This window comes from Temnothorax longispinosus, chromosome 6 (assembly GCF_030848805.1).
Source record: "Temnothorax longispinosus isolate EJ_2023e chromosome 6, Tlon_JGU_v1, whole genome shotgun sequence".
In the NCBI taxonomy this organism is placed as follows: domain Eukaryota; kingdom Metazoa; phylum Arthropoda; class Insecta; order Hymenoptera; family Formicidae; genus Temnothorax; species Temnothorax longispinosus.
In genome coordinates, this window is record NC_092363.1 from 16,931,646 (window position 1) to 16,946,846 (window position 15,201).

At 49.5% G+C, this 15,201-nt stretch overlaps 1 protein-coding gene across 3 annotated transcripts; it reads left to right on the plus strand.

The window, feature by feature from the left end:
* The first annotated feature begins 3,877 nt into the window (after positions 1-3,877).
* Positions 3,878-15,077, plus strand: LOC139814280 (cubilin). 3 transcript variants are annotated; one of them, XM_071780433.1, is made up of 4 exons: positions 3,878-4,769; positions 6,379-6,562; positions 8,107-8,321; positions 10,299-15,077. In XM_071780433.1, the coding sequence occupies exons 1-4, from the start codon at positions 4,761-4,763 to the stop codon at positions 12,705-12,707; spliced, it is 2,817 nt and encodes a 938-aa protein (XP_071636534.1). In that variant the 5' UTR covers positions 3,878-4,760; the 3' UTR covers positions 12,708-15,077. The 3 variants fall into 3 exon arrangements, with proteins under 3 accessions (XP_071636534.1, XP_071636537.1, XP_071636536.1); XM_071780436.1 differs by having other exon boundaries at positions 3,879-4,773; XM_071780435.1 differs by having other exon boundaries at positions 3,880-4,769; positions 6,373-6,562.
* The last annotated feature ends 124 nt before the right edge of the window (positions 15,078-15,201 follow it).

Below are 15,201 nucleotides of genomic sequence, written 5' to 3' on the forward strand. Positions count from 1 at the left end.
CTCTCTCTCTCTGGGGATCGATGAATCTGATGAATCGGTCAGCGCTCCTCGGTTCCATTATCGTGCTCCCCATTTAGCCGCCAAGTGCTCGACAAAGATATACCGCCGCGTATATACGGGATCGCGTCGCGCATATAAGTATTTGCAGATTAATCTGAATTCAATTCTCTCGGATTTTCGCGAAGGAGCGGCCCCCGACCACGCTGTTGCCTCCGAACTCCACGATTATGCGCGATCGATAAGGGGGAGGGGGGAGGGGGGAGGAGGGGGTGGGTGATATATTCGCATATTTCGGCGTATATCCCGGCGCACCTCGACGAATTCTGCTGTTCTACTCCGACGTGCTTGGCGCGCCCCGCGTTACTCTGGTTCTACTCCGACATATTCTCCTTCTCTCTCTCTCTCGCTTTCTCGTTCTCTTTCCCTACGGCGTAATCAATATATCGCGTTGCTGAGACCTTCTCAGCGTCGTCGGCGGGTAGGTTTAGGCATGGTTTAGGCATGGCTTTTCAGGTGTAGCCAGACAGAGACGCGCCAGAGCCCCTGGGTAGATATGTATCGCCCGTCCGTGTGCATACATCCGGTATCTCCGTGCTAATTAATATCTCGGACACGGCATCTCTCCCGCCGCGCGAGATGCTGCTGTTGCCGCCGTCGCCGTCGCCGCTGCCGCTGCTGCTTATACAATTAGCATCGTCGGCGAGGTCGAACGGAATCGATCGGATCGCTGGTTTTTAATAGAAGCTCGAGGCTGGTCTATTCTAATAAAAACATCCTTTTTATATCCCCCTCTCCCTCGCCCCTCCGTGTAAACTCGACGTCCCTGTTAACCGTAGTTGCTTTAGTCAATTTGGAGTAGATTTTTTTTCTTCTCGGTAAAAATATCGACGAGAGAGGTAATCGTGTCCCCGTATAATTAAATCTCAAACTTTCTGATTCAATTGAAGTAACAATTTTCCCCGTCGGGGCTAAGTTCATCATCGGCGGTTAACTTTTGACATTCAAGGAAAATCGATTTCGTATCGACCAAAGATTCTATATAATGAAAAAGAAAGGAAAGGGCGAGCGAGAGAGACAAAGGGAAATTTATCTGGTATGCTCCGCGTCTTATATAGGCCGATATATATTGGTAACAAAGGGGGCCGTGTTTACGTGGTTCGGTGTATGTTCGCAAATTATTGATCTTACTCCGGAGCATATCTCGGGCAGATTCATTATCGGGCTTTATATACCGATAAGCTCGTTAAGTTTAATAAACGCAAAATAGAAGGGAATGATGAGAGAGATAGCCGACAAAAATTATGTCTCTGTCTAGCAAAAAGGTTTGAATTATCCAGTGATAGTCCTCTTAACCGGCCATTTACCGGTGCGTTCGCTGCATTCATAATTACTCGTTAGCTTTAATTAAATTTCACGAGAGAAATTTCCTATAGAGACAGAGAGAGAGAGAGAGAAGCTTCGCTCGTCGAAACTCGATAGATTCCCGTGGTGAGATATCGAGTCCGATTTCCACGCGAGATTCTCCTGATTTTGATTCTTTATTTCCTTAGTCCGCGGACCATGGAGAACGGGTTATCGGGACTTCCCGGGATCTGGGATCATTCCGTTTCACGCCCGCGCCGCCGTCTCAGCTCAATTCGCTTTCTTCCCGGCAGACAGCTCCCACTGATTGCGGCTGGATGCGATCGCGGCGGGCTGGTACGCAATTAATCAACCCGTAAATGACGCCCGCCTTGCCCCCGCTCGTGTTGTCGGACGGAGACGACGACGCTGCGCCGAGGCATCGGGCCTTAATTATACAGCCGGTTTGCGGCGGAGCCCAACGACGAGGCGTCTCTGTTTCCCCGCCGCAAACAAATTGCCCCGTAATTATTCCGCGGCTGTCGGAAAAGTCGGGCCGGGTTTCGGTAAAAGTATACCGACGGTGTAAACGAAGCTGGAATATCGTTAGACAGCTTAGATTAACGAGAACGCGAGTCTTTCTCCAGCGACGCGAGAGGCAAGACGATTCTCTCTCCGGCGAGATGTATCTCATTCTTTTAACAATGCTTCATGCTTGCTCATCTTTTCTTGTGCATTTCAGCTAAGTGTCCGATTATAAACTACGCAAGAAATATTGTCATATGTTTAAATGAACGCGAAACTACATTGGAAAATCGAAAATCCGTTCGCTTCGCAGCCCGCGCGAGCGAGTCCTTCTCCGATGGCGATATTCTCCGTCAATAATTCGGAGCACTGGCGATTGAGTCGGACCATTATCCGTTACGCTGTTGTAACAGACAGATCTACAACGCTGCGCGAGATCTCGAGTCTTTGAGTGACGTGAATGTGCCACTCGATACTAGTCTTTAAAGCTTACTTTAAACACCTCATCCGTGGAGTGCCACATAACGAGATGGAATAAATATAATCATTATGGTACATCTACTGATTTTATTTCACAAATTAATGATGGAGATATTCGTACAAGTGGGGAAAGTGAGGACACCGCGTAAATGGCACGTCGTAATAAATTTCCAATATATATAATCGAGTAAATAATTGCCATAAAATTATATATTACATTAACGAGCGTTCATTTAATAGTCATCAGGAAACCACGAAGAGACAAATGATTACTCTTTTATCATCGGAAAAGTATTCCATATAATTTCAATTATCCGAAGGTATCAATTAACGGACTTTATCAGACTGTAACAATCTACGGAGGATCCCTCTCCTCTGTAAGGGGAGGAAGGGGAAGGGCCTCTCCGATTTTCGGACAGATTATCGTGGGGCTTATTGTTCCCTTTTAGCTTCATCCGCGAGACCGGAGGCGCTCCATGCTCCATTATCAGTTTTTCGTGCGTTATGCCCGGACGCGGCCTTAATTACCTTCCTTTATACCCGCGGCTTATTATACGTTCCCCGAGTACAATATAATGCGGCTCGATAATCCCCCGCTCGCCGCTAGACTTAGCAGTATCGGCCGAATTACGGTGCGTGAAGCACGTTAGCGCGCGCGGCCACGGGATCGCATCCGTGTACCTCCCGGACCACAACGGCGCGGAGCCATAAATACGGTTTAAGTTATGGCAGCTACCCCCGTGCTATATCTTAAGTTTATTTCGACGCTGATTAATGTAGGATTGCCGGCGCACGCGGTGTTCGTGGCTCTCTCGAGAACGACCTTGCCGGAGCGAGATAAAAGGGTCTCGAAGACGGAGAGAGGTAACTTCGCCGTTGGGGGCTTGCCGAATTTCAACGTATCGGAGGGAAGGACGATGGTTGCGATTTATTCGCACGGGGGAGGACACGCGCAGCCTGCGAATTCGTCGAGGTCGCACGTGGATTCGGACAGTTGGGTAAACGCGAGCTAAACGGAGAAACGGCCTCCCATCCCCCTTAACGTTCGGCTGAACTCGCGCGCGCACCAGGATAACCGGCGCGCTCGTCGTAAATCGATACGTCAGGTGTGAATTGCGACGCGTCGCAGCGTCGTGGCAGCGGCGGCGGCGGCGATGCGACGGCTTTTATTTTTAATAGCGGCTCTCGTGTGCTCTCGCGTGCGCGTTCACGGAGCGGAAGCGCTAAATTCGCGCGATAAGCACGCTACGCGCGTTAACATGCCTATCGATTGCCCCCGGCCCGCGTGAGAGGGCATAAGAAGACGGCCGTAGGCGGTAAGATGAGAAAAAACGGGGCGACAAACAGAAGCCTCGAGAGGTAGAAGAAGGGTCGGGGATAAGCGCGACAGGACGGAGGGCCAACGGCAATAGGTGCAATAGGTCATCGCAGGGCGGCTCGAGGGGATGCGAGAAGGGAAGGGGGGGGGGTCCAAGCGCGGAGGGACAGCGTGGAGGAATAACGAGGGGGGACAGCGAGCAGTTCAATGAAAGTCATCGTAAACGGAAGGGGAGCGGAACTGCGAAACGGGGCACACATCAGAGGGAACGGAGAGAGAGAGAGAGAGAGAACGGGTGGAGGGTAGAGAACGGGAGAGAGCGTTCCGCCATGCCGACGTCGTGGGAGAAAGACAGCGGGAAAGAGAACGCCAGAGAGCTTGCGCAAGCTTCGACCCGCCGCAGCTCCGATCGGCGGACGGCGGTTAAGCCAGCCGCACGTTCCGAGTTTTCGTGCCAGCAGTCGACTCGCAGCCTGGCTTTCCAACTGGCACGTTGGAGTGCTTTCTCGTACTGTGCCCTCTCGTTCCCTCGTCTCGTCCCTCTCCTCTTCTCCCCCGCGGTCTCTCCTTTCCCCTCGTAATTTCTCTTTATCTCTCTTTATCTGTCTCTCTTCTCTCTTTCTCTTTTTCTCTTTATCTCTCTCCGTTCTTTATCCCCGAGTCTCAATTCCACTCTCCGCGACATGACGCGTTGATGATCTACGCGCTGCTGGAAGCAGCGGAAGCAGTGCTCGTTCGGGACTAAAAACCACCACCGCGCCGTGCCGGTGGTGGTCCATCACGAGATTCAATTCCGAGCAGCATCCTCCTCGGAGCGTCCTTCGGAGCTTTATGTGCGTCAGTGCGCGGTTAAAAATCGCGGGAGAAACTGTGCCAGGCGACGTCGTGGTCGATACGTCAAAGACGACGATGATGTAAATCCCGGTACGCAAACGGTTCGCTCGAAAAGTCGCCTGTCCTGATGAGAGAGAAGATGGCATACTCGAGGGGACCCGCGTGGAGGATGTCGCGTCGGTGATTCCGATCGGCAGCGAGAACTATAGGCTCTCCGAGGATCGTCGGAGAAATTGGAGTAATCAGGGAGCATGAGAGTGTTATGGTAAAGGTGCGTGGACGAACGTGCATGCCCCGGTGTCAACGATAATAGTTAAATTACCCCAATAAGCTCTCCACTAAAAAATAATTTCTATTATTTCTCATTTCTAGATTTTTAGATAGTTAAAATCATCTCAATTATATCAAAGGATTGCATTATCTTCCTATTTAGAGCCTGAGATTCTTTCGTTTTGATAAAATAAATGTATTTTGATTAAGCAAAATTTTCCTCCCTTTCGTCTCCTACTAATTGTGATGTAGAAAAGAGCGATCGCTGAATCCGAACTGTCGTCGGTGCAGTCGCGATCAAATCGTCGCGTCGTCACGGAAATCGCGTCCTTATCGCGTATGCAACTCGCGCATGAAAATGCGCGTTTTCGGTAATGCGAAATAATCACGGTCGTTGACGAAAATGTCGATAAATCGGCAAAAAACGATCGCTCGACGATTCCCGCGAAATCGTCGATCCAGTCCTCCTACCCCGTGTCTCTTTGCTTGTTTTGCAAAATGCGCGCCCGCGAATCTGCATCCTTTATGCACGCACGTAATCAACGAGCGATCTAAATTGCTGATGCGTTAACCGCTCCGGAGCTCGGTTCATTCGACATTTTCGGCACGCGCCTGCCTTTATTCCATTCGCGCACGCCGACAGAATCTGAAAATCCGCGAGTGCATCGATCCTACGGACGATCCGACGGAGAGTTGGCCGGAAAAAAAAAAAAACATTTTCGCGACCTTGGCCGTTCGCGATTTTGAAATCTCGGACTTCCGCGCGGTCCGAAGTTCCGGAGGTTCTCCTGAATCTTTAAATCCTCGTGTGTCGAACGGACTGAATTGTTGGCCGGAGGTCGCGTGTCCCGGGGAAAAAAAAATATTGAATTCTCGAGAGAACGACGAAACAATGAATGCGACGCGAGAATGCGAGGAGCGGGGGAGGAAAGCGGCGGTGAATGAAGAGGGAGGGAACGGAGGGAGAAAATTCCGGAGGTGAAGTACTGTTGTCGATAGCCAAGTCAACGCGGATTTAACCAATTATCACCCCCGCTCTCTCGACGTGGATGTACGAACGAGGCCCTTCCGGTATATGCTCGACCCATTTGGCAAACCATACGGCGCGGCGTCCCTTATTGTCCTTTGGGGAAACGATAACGCGATACCCGCACTTGCGCCTGCATCCCATCAAGTAGATCACGCTGTAGAGATATTGCGCTAGCGGAACAACGTAATCGCGGGCAAGACAAAATTGAACATTTTTTTCGGCACGAGCCAGCGATTTTTCCGGCTATTCTCTTCGGCGACTGAGTCACAAAAATTTTTGTGGTAGATTAATCATTATTGGATTAGGAAAAAAAAAGCTCGAATTAAATTATACGTTTCGCTTCGATGATCCTCGGTATTTCGCGGCGTGAAAAAGGGCACGATGTATTCTCGGCGCGCAAAATTATACGTACTATTTTTCGGAGGACTTTGCGGATGCACGGTGTTCAATATTTTTTTCAATTTTTCGATGCACACACGGCAGGACGGATCAGTGAGCGATATTATATATGTATGTACGAGCACACGCATACGTGTGTTGTTACGTGTATTTTTTTATATACGTGTGTGCACAGGTATAGTTCTCGACGGGAGAGGCAAATGGAGATAAGAGGAGAGAAAGCGGAGGTATTTTGACAACCTCGGCACTTGTCCCGGGAATGCCTCGAATGCCTGTGCCGGTACTCCTCGGTAGCTGGGGCTGGGGATTTTTCGCCATATTCCTCCTGCTTCTGGCCACCCCCAGTCCCGCTGCCATTCGCAGAGGTAAGTCTAATCCGAGGGGTTGGGGGGAGGGGGCGCGGGGGACCGGGGGGGTGGGTATAATTCCGGCGAGAGAGTTCAAATTTCCAGGCCAGGGCGACACGCGAGAACGATCTCTGTATTTATTCGCCGGCGGATGCAATCCGACACCGCGATCGTTTCCCGAGCGCTCTTCCGCAAACTTACGACATCTATCTAATCAGTAATTACAATATTATGTTTTAGCGATCCAATAAGAATCGTGCGACTCATCTTTCGAGACATTCGAGCCGGATAATGAAAGAAAAGAAAGCGGTGATAAAATATGAGAAAAGCCTTTTCTCAATGTCGTGTTTATCCTCGTATCGCGAATATATATCGTATCCCGACTCCACGTTCTCTGTATCTGTAACGTCAAACCGTGCGAAATGTCGCAACTTTCAATTTCTAATTTAATCTAGCAGATAAAATTTCGTTGCGATCGGCGGATAAATCTCGTTTACGACGGATGCGGTATCAATCCCTCTTCCCTCTCTCCTTCTCTCTCTCTCTCTCTCTTTCTCGAAAAACTTCGATCCTGGCAGTCCCGCACCCGATGAATCCGATGATGTGCGGTTTAATGAAGACTCATCCCGGGAGCTACTTATCCCCGGGAGCTGTGCTAGCAATTATCGCAACCCCGTTACGCGGCTAACAGGCCGAATTATCGGTGTAAACAGCCGAGACGCGGGGGCCTCGGATCTTAACCGTCGCATTAGAGAGATTTACTTATCCCGGGTATATCGGTGCGGGCGCGAATCCCGCCGAGGGAGGTTTTGATACCCCGTGGAAAAGGTGATTTACGAACGAGAGGCGGCCCGGCCATAACACGAGGCTGCCGCTTTATAAGAGGTATCTGGCAAGCGGGTCGAATATCGATTACACGGCCGAAACTTGTGTCGCGTGTGTTGTCGCGCGCGCGTTTCCTTACCCTCCGCCATTCTCCTCCGTACCCCATCGGTTTCCGCGTGTCCCGTTCCTTCATCCCGTTCCCTCCATTACCCAACCGGGTCAACGAAAAATACCGTTGTTCTAATACAACGTGCAACGGAACGTCCCGTATTTTCGCGATTTAATAATAGATTTAATATAATAGATTCTCCGGGGCCAACTCGGTTTTTCGAAATCGATATTTTCTTAGCGAGGACATCGCGATGGGTCGGTCATTTAACTTTATCTTCTCCATTTTTCGTTGCTACCGAAGCTACGTGAAATTAATTAAAACGCCTGTTCTTCTGGGAAGTTGAGTTTTACTCATTCCGGGAATATTTGCGGATATCCTGCTCGCTTTAATTACGTATATTTTACTACCAATAAATTTCCCATTGCTAATTAATAAGGTTATTAATTCTTATTAACGTAACTAATAACATTTACTTATAACTATAATATTGGTTATTTACTACGGGCTAGTAGCATAAATTAATAATTACTAACTAAGATATAAAGAATGCGAACGAGATGAAGGAGAGGGCACTCCGGACGGGTCCCCCTTTGCTTCTTCCTCGTCCTAACCGTCTCTATTTCAGCGGACCGAGGCCACTGCAACAAGACAGTGGACATTTACGAAGATGTGTCGAGCCCGGCGGTGACCCCAGCGAACTGGGGTAAGCCCCTCTCGTGCTGGTACCGTTTCCGTGCCTTTCGCGGAACGCCCCGGGACTGGATTCTGCGGGTGCGCTTCAAGAAGTTTAAGGTCGGGGTGCTGGAGAACGCCACCACCTGCAGCGGCGGTTATCTGCAGGTGAGCGCTTTGTGTGCCTGTGTGTGCCGTCGTTCCGGGAGGAAGAGGAAGGGGAAAAGGGAGGAGGAGGGAAAGGGGGTGAGAGACAGCGGTCCTAATTCCGGGATCGCGCGTCCAAACGGCACTGCCGAATCCATCTCGCCGAGTCTCCACCCCACCCCCTCGCTTCGCGCTCTCCTATTAATTGAATAGGGAGAATCCCGGCCAATTAATCGGGCGCTGGAATTTAATTTCGGTTCGACAATAGCGTTCCTCGATTATTCTTTCGATTCGAGTTGGATATCGGCGCCGGGTCGGCGCGGCGGGACGAGGCAAGGGAAACGGACAGAGGGATGCCGCTGATACTCGCGTATCTCTTTGAATCGCATCGCGTCGCGGACCAATGCATACGCGGCACAGTCGAACCCGCATTGTACACGATGGGAATGCGCGTATTTCATATTCGTAAAGCTGCGCGTTTTTGCGGGGGAAAAAAAAACCACGCAGTCGCGCCCGGATGTATATAAACCGCCTCTGATATATCATTATCGGATTCGCCTCGCCTCGCGCGCAACGATGCATTCAGAGTCTATTTTACGCCTAGGCGAACCAGACTCGCCGTACTTTCGAGAAATCCCCTACGGCGAGATGGAAAAATATAGGATCTATATTAAACACAACGATAGCTTTTATCTCCATATCAGGACTATCGAGCTTTTATCGTAATTTATTAGATTAACTTAAGCTAATTTAAATTAATCGAGTCAAATCTACGTTTGATCGAAATCTGCGATCGAATATAGTTTCAAATAGGAATTCTCGGATAACGTACTGGCTCAGAGAACCCCTCATTCCGATAAGCCCCATAACGCTCCGTGACGAATCGAGCGCACGTTTGCGGCGTATCGACGAGGTAATAATTCGCGAAGGTCTGTTTGCGCCGTGACCATTGGAAGAATAGAATGGTTCGTTATCGCGTTAATCAACAGCGCATTTCTAGTTTCTAAATCTAGTTTCGTCCATCGGGACGCGGGAATTACACGAGGGGCAAGCGCAGCCGTATCAATGTCGCGAATTAGAGCGTTCCCGTATAAGAGACGAATGCGATAAGTGATTCCCTCACTTTTCTCCCCGTTTCCCGCCGCTTGCTCCTCTTTTGAGCGAGCGAGCGCACGAGCGAGCGAGCGAGTGAGCGCGCGCGGGCGCACTCGTCCTGCTGCCACCTCTCTCAGTTACTTCGGTATCAGGTATTGATCTTTGTGACGCTGTAAACCTCTCTCTTCTCCTCTCCTTTCTCTCTCTCTCTCTTTCTGCCTCTCCGTTCATCGTGCTCTCTACTATCCTCTGTATTTTCCCTCGCGACTTTCAAATTTACACCAGTAAAAAAGATGTAAAGTCAATAGTAGTCACTTCGGGTACATTTCCCTCTGCACGAGATCGTAAGATTCGAGAAGGGACGCGTGGCGAGACTATTGTATCTTTTCCGAACTATTATTTTCCGTTTGAATAACTATTTCCCCCGTACGTAAGTTCTTATCTTTGTGTAAACTTGCAGATCAGTTACTTCCTAACAGACGGATTCCTAATAATCCTGTGCATCATTATAGAATTATCTTATATAAATGACTATTAATTATTTTCAGTACACTTAATTTTTATGTAGGCTTACATTACTTCAGACATGCATAAACTCATAAATATAGAAGATCGTAAAAGATTGTTTTGTTCATTCAATTGTTTCATTCAACCCGATTATACGATATAAAGAATTTTAATTATAGATTAAATATAACTAAGTTTCACTGATCACATTTTTTGGAGACGTAAACGATTATTACTCATAATCTCATTTTTTTTTCGCATGACAAAATTTTGTCATAAGAGATTGGATATATTGGCCGTTAAACTGGATTAACGATTCCCGACGCGACGTCCTCACGTTCATCGATCGTCCCAAACGTTATACATCCAACGCGCGTTTCCCGGCCGCTGTTCCAGATCATAGACGGCAACACGAAGACCGAGGTGAGCAATCGCAAGGACCCGGGCGTCTACTGCGGCGAGTCCGAGCAGCCGCAGACCTTCATCAGCGAGACCAGTTTCGTGCGGGTGATCTTCCACGCGGACAACTTCACCGATCAGACGTACTTCAGCTTCGACTCGCGCGCCGAACCGCAGTTCGAGGTGTATCTCAGATACGGCCAGCACCCGGAGCTCTATCCGAATCGTCGCGGCGAGGTCGTGCCGGGCAGCTACTGCGAGCGCGTCTTCAAGGACTGTCGGCTGCAGACGTGCTACGTGCAGAGCCCGGCTTATCCCGGCATCTATCCGCGCGCGTTGCACTGCAAGTATCGCCTGAACACCCGGCTGCCCTTCATCAAGCTCTACATCGAGAACGAGGAGTTCAACATCGATGGACAGCGATGCGAGAACATCATGACGTGTCCGATGCGGCCGATCAGTTCCGGCTCGGAGCACTGCCCGTACGATTACATACGCGTGTACGACGGTAAGAACGAGAGCAGCCCGGTGATCGGCACCTTCTGCGGCATGGGCAAATTCCCATACAGCATCATCGGCACCAGCGAGGACCTTTACGTGGAGTTCGTGTCGTCGCCAGCCGGACCGTTGCTCAACACCGGATTCCACTTCAACGTGGGCAACTGGCCCGGTCACGTGGAAACCGCGGGCGTGAAAAACGGCAGCTGCGACTGGCTGCTAAATAGTGAGTCTCTCGTGAGCGGTAACGAGGGCATTTTTCTCTCGGTCGCGCACTGGTACCCGCCGCACACCAGCTGCACGTATCTGCTACGCGGTCGACCCGGCGAAATCGCACGTCTCTATTTCCCTAGCTTCCGAGTGAATCGTATCGAGTCGCCGATCCAGCCTTACGACGGCGACTGCGGCGAAAGTCTAACGCTCTACGACGCCGACTGGCCGGACGACGCCCGGATCATCAAGACCTTCTGCGACACTTTCAGCAAACCGATGGAGAAACACGATTTCGTCTCGACGTCAAACGCGCTGTTCGTGCGATTCGAAAGCAAGACCGGCAGTTATTCCGGCAGCTCGCTCTATTACTGGGCCCACTACGATTTCTTCAACGCGACGAGATTCGGCGAGCCGACGCCCGGTACCGAGTGCGACGAGGTCTTCGCCTCGTGGAAGACGCGCTCGGGTCGTCTACGATCGCCGTTGAATACCTTGGTTTACAAACGACCGGGAGACCCGCCCGCCGATCTGTCCTGCACCTATAGCTTCATCACGGACAAACGGTTGTTCGCGCGCGTGATTCTGGTGATAGAGTCGATCAACTTTAAGGAGCACCCGTACGCCCAGTGCGGCCACTGTTGGGACAGTCGGGTGGACCGGGTGATAATCCGGGAGCCTAATCCGGATGGGATCAAGGGTCACTGCCTTTGTCGGACCAACAACAACGGCACTCCGGCGCCCACGACCTCGACGCCAGTATCGCGACCGCCCGTCCTCAGGATCGTCTCTCGGGGCGAAAGATTGGATCTGAAGCTTCATGTGGACGGCGCGCACGCAGCAGCGAGCTACTTCAAGTGGCCCGCGCCGCTCTTCGAGGCGAGATACGAGTTCGCGCACAGTCCCCTGTGCGGACCCGCGCTTCTGCCGCCTGCCACCGACGGCGAGATCGAGTTTCCGCATTACGAGGCGCTGGGATACGTCACGCCGCCGAGATCCATCAAGTGTATCTGGGAATTACGGGTGAACCGCGAGCGCGATCTCTGGCTGCACTTCGACAAGATCAAGTTCGCGTCGCGCTCCTGCGAGGACGGCAAGCTCGAGATCTTCCTGCCGGGGAACGTCGAGCCGTATCTCGGTATCTGCGGCGAGAATGTCAGCTACGTGAGAGAGATGCCAATTATTTCAGCGGCGCTCATAGCACCGCCGATGGATCATCAGGCGCCGAACGGTGACGTCGTCGAGGAATCGCCTGCCGTGATTATACAGTTTACGGGGTCCATGGCGCCGGCCCGGGCGGCCTTCAAGATTGCCTGGACCGAGCTCTTTCATTTACCAAGAGACGGATCCGGGGCCCTCAACACCGGCAAATTGGAGGACTGTGCCTTCCAGTGTCCCGGCGATGCAGGCTGTATACCGTTGAGATTGGTGTGCAATGGCGTGGTGAACTGTCCCAGTCGCATCTTGCCCTTGCCGGGTATTCTGAATGGCACCTTCTACGAGCCGGATGACGAGTCAGTGGAGACGTGCGGCGGTCCTGTCAGCGGTAACGGCGGCGGTTTCGCCGGACCTGCCGGCTGGGCTGGCGCCGGCTTAGGCGCCGGCCTCGCCATTCTCTTGGGTCTGGCGTGCTTCATCGCCATGTGCAGACTTTGTAGAAGACGATCGCGCTCCAGGGACATACACGTGCCCTATTAGGGAGCGCGATCGTGCCTCTGCGAGTATATGCACGATCTCGGAGAATGCAGAGGTCTAAGAGCTGAATTTATAATCGTTTCTCGAGGAATTAAGATTGTTTCTTTATACCCGTATGCATATTTGTGTATATGCATAGGTGTATGAACAAGAAATCTTTATTTCTGGAGAGAGGCGTCTGCGCGGTGTTTTAATTTTTTAAACGTCGCTTGGACGTCTTTAAGCCGGCTGCATCAACGTTGCTCGACGTTGTTAATTTCGGTTAAATAAATTTTCTTTCTCCGACTATATCATAGGTAAGATTATAATCTAGAGATGAGTAGAGCGAATCCCTGAGGCAAGGGATTATTTAACCCGTCGAGAGATCGTTGGTGCATTCGCGTTTCAGACCTCTGTGTTATTTGAGAAATGATAGGAAATGATCGAGAAGCATGCTCTTTCTCGAGATTCGTCGAGGTGAAAGAGGTGTTATTCCGTGCTGCTCCAAACGACGGGCCCGACATTACAGATAATACTCTCAATATGATGCTTTCGGGTCTAATAAATGTCGAGTTTGCTCATTGATTGCGAGAGGTTGACTCCCGGATCTTTACTACTCTATCGCGGTGTTCAAGTATTACTATACTGTCTGTCAATGCCGATCCCATGTTCTGTCGGTCTTCTATTTACACTCTTTGCGGAACACTAATAGTCCATACATTATCCTCCTCTTACAGCAACGACGAAGTTCTAACCGAAGCTGTATTTACCACTGCCGCGTTATACTCGTCGTATTGTCATCGCGTCTTCTCTACACACACTGCCATAGACATATAGAACTTCATACATAGCCCTCGTCTCGATCGTTCTCCATAATGTCGTTCGCGAGAAAGATCGTAGATTCGTGGTGATCGGGTTATTTCCGTCGCTGATTGTACGAGCGGCGATAGCTTCGTTTCTAGCGATAGCAAGACACCCGCGAGATGTGGGTAGCTTCAGCGACACGCGCGGAAGCATTTTTATATTTTTATTATCTCGTTCCTCTAATCTAATTATAGAATCTCGTCAATAATCAGCATCGAAGTCCGACAATAATGAGTTCGAAACGTTAGGAGGAAAAAAGAGATAGATTAGATTAAGTTAGATTAAGTTTTAAATGATTACTATTGTTTTTTGAAAATATATTAAGATAATTAATAATTAAATATTTCTATATTATGATATATTAAATATTTTGTAATTAATTAATTATGTCGTATTGTATCATATATATTTTATACTGTATTTATTGTGGTTTATTTGTCAGGCGGCAATATATTGCTATCGCTAGAAAATCCGCGGAGGGTAGGCATGGATCCTCATTTCCTTTGTCGCTCGTACGTATGCAAATCAGCGAGCCGATCGTCGTAGATTCCGACTTCGGGATATAGTCCTTAGCGGTTGCTCAAAGTTGTCCTGCTTCGTGAACTCTCGAGAGAAACTCGTCGCGAGCAAGATACAATTAAATTGACTTAAAATACAACAGAAATGGCGGGAACGACGGAAATCGATAGTACATCTAGTAATTGTGGCTTCTGACGGGTCGTGACACGCCTTGTCGATTTAACATCTTGAGGTTCGGCGACGGTATCGAATATAATATATACACGTACACATATATATGTATATTACATTCGATATATATATATAGGTATATAATCGCTCTAGTGTGCACGTTGGAGAAAGAAAAAGAGAGGAGAAATAGGAAGTGAGAAGAGTTATGATTCGCCGATTCGCAAGATGTCTGGACTCTATGACACCGAATGAGCGTGCCTACTAAAATATGCAGCTATTATGATGCATGTGATCGTCGACAGTGCAAACAGTTTGTATATAATAAGGCAAAGGTTAGAAGGAGGTTTGTAAAACCGATCGCTTTTTAGAAATAAACCGGTAACGCTAGGTGAGACAGAGAAATAATAAAATAAAATAAAACAAAAGTAAATAAAGAACGCCGGCTATCGCAGCGATCCCGTTAATTCGATACTCGTTGGTTGGCCCTTCTCCACAGGGGGGGAGGGGGGCTATTATAATTAGGACAAGAAACAGACTCGGAAACTTGGCCCGCCGCCCCCGGGGCTGCCGCGCTCTAGGAACGATGTTTGTTTGTATATAGGGAAACATTTATGTAGGTTTAGCGACAATCTCAATAGCGGATACACACATCCACACGGATGTCCACATTCACACGACACGCACACCGACCGAGCGATGCGGTATTAAGCGCATTATTAACGAGCGCAGTTATCTTTAATCGACGGTATAACGATTATCTTACTACGACATGTAATTGCGATAATAATTATTATCATGATTACTATATTTTTTACTAATAAAGAGCATCCTTGGAGTCGAGGAAAAAGAGTTTCTTTACATACCGGACCTCTTCTGACAAATCTCAGATTCAGTGCGGCGATAAAGTTAAAAGGCGAGGACCCCGTGCTGCCGAGAGCAAAAATTGCAGAGCGAGAGAGAGATC

Excerpts from the sequence above, each read along its gene's own strand:
- LOC139814280 (XM_071780433.1), top strand. Across the intron at positions 6,563-8,106 it reads TCCCGCTGCCATTCGCAGAG|CGGACCGAGGCCACTGCAAC; the intron begins GTAAGTCTAATC and ends TCTCTATTTCAG. Across the intron at positions 8,322-10,298 it reads GCAGCGGCGGTTATCTGCAG|ATCATAGACGGCAACACGAA; the intron begins GTGAGCGCTTTG and ends CCGCTGTTCCAG.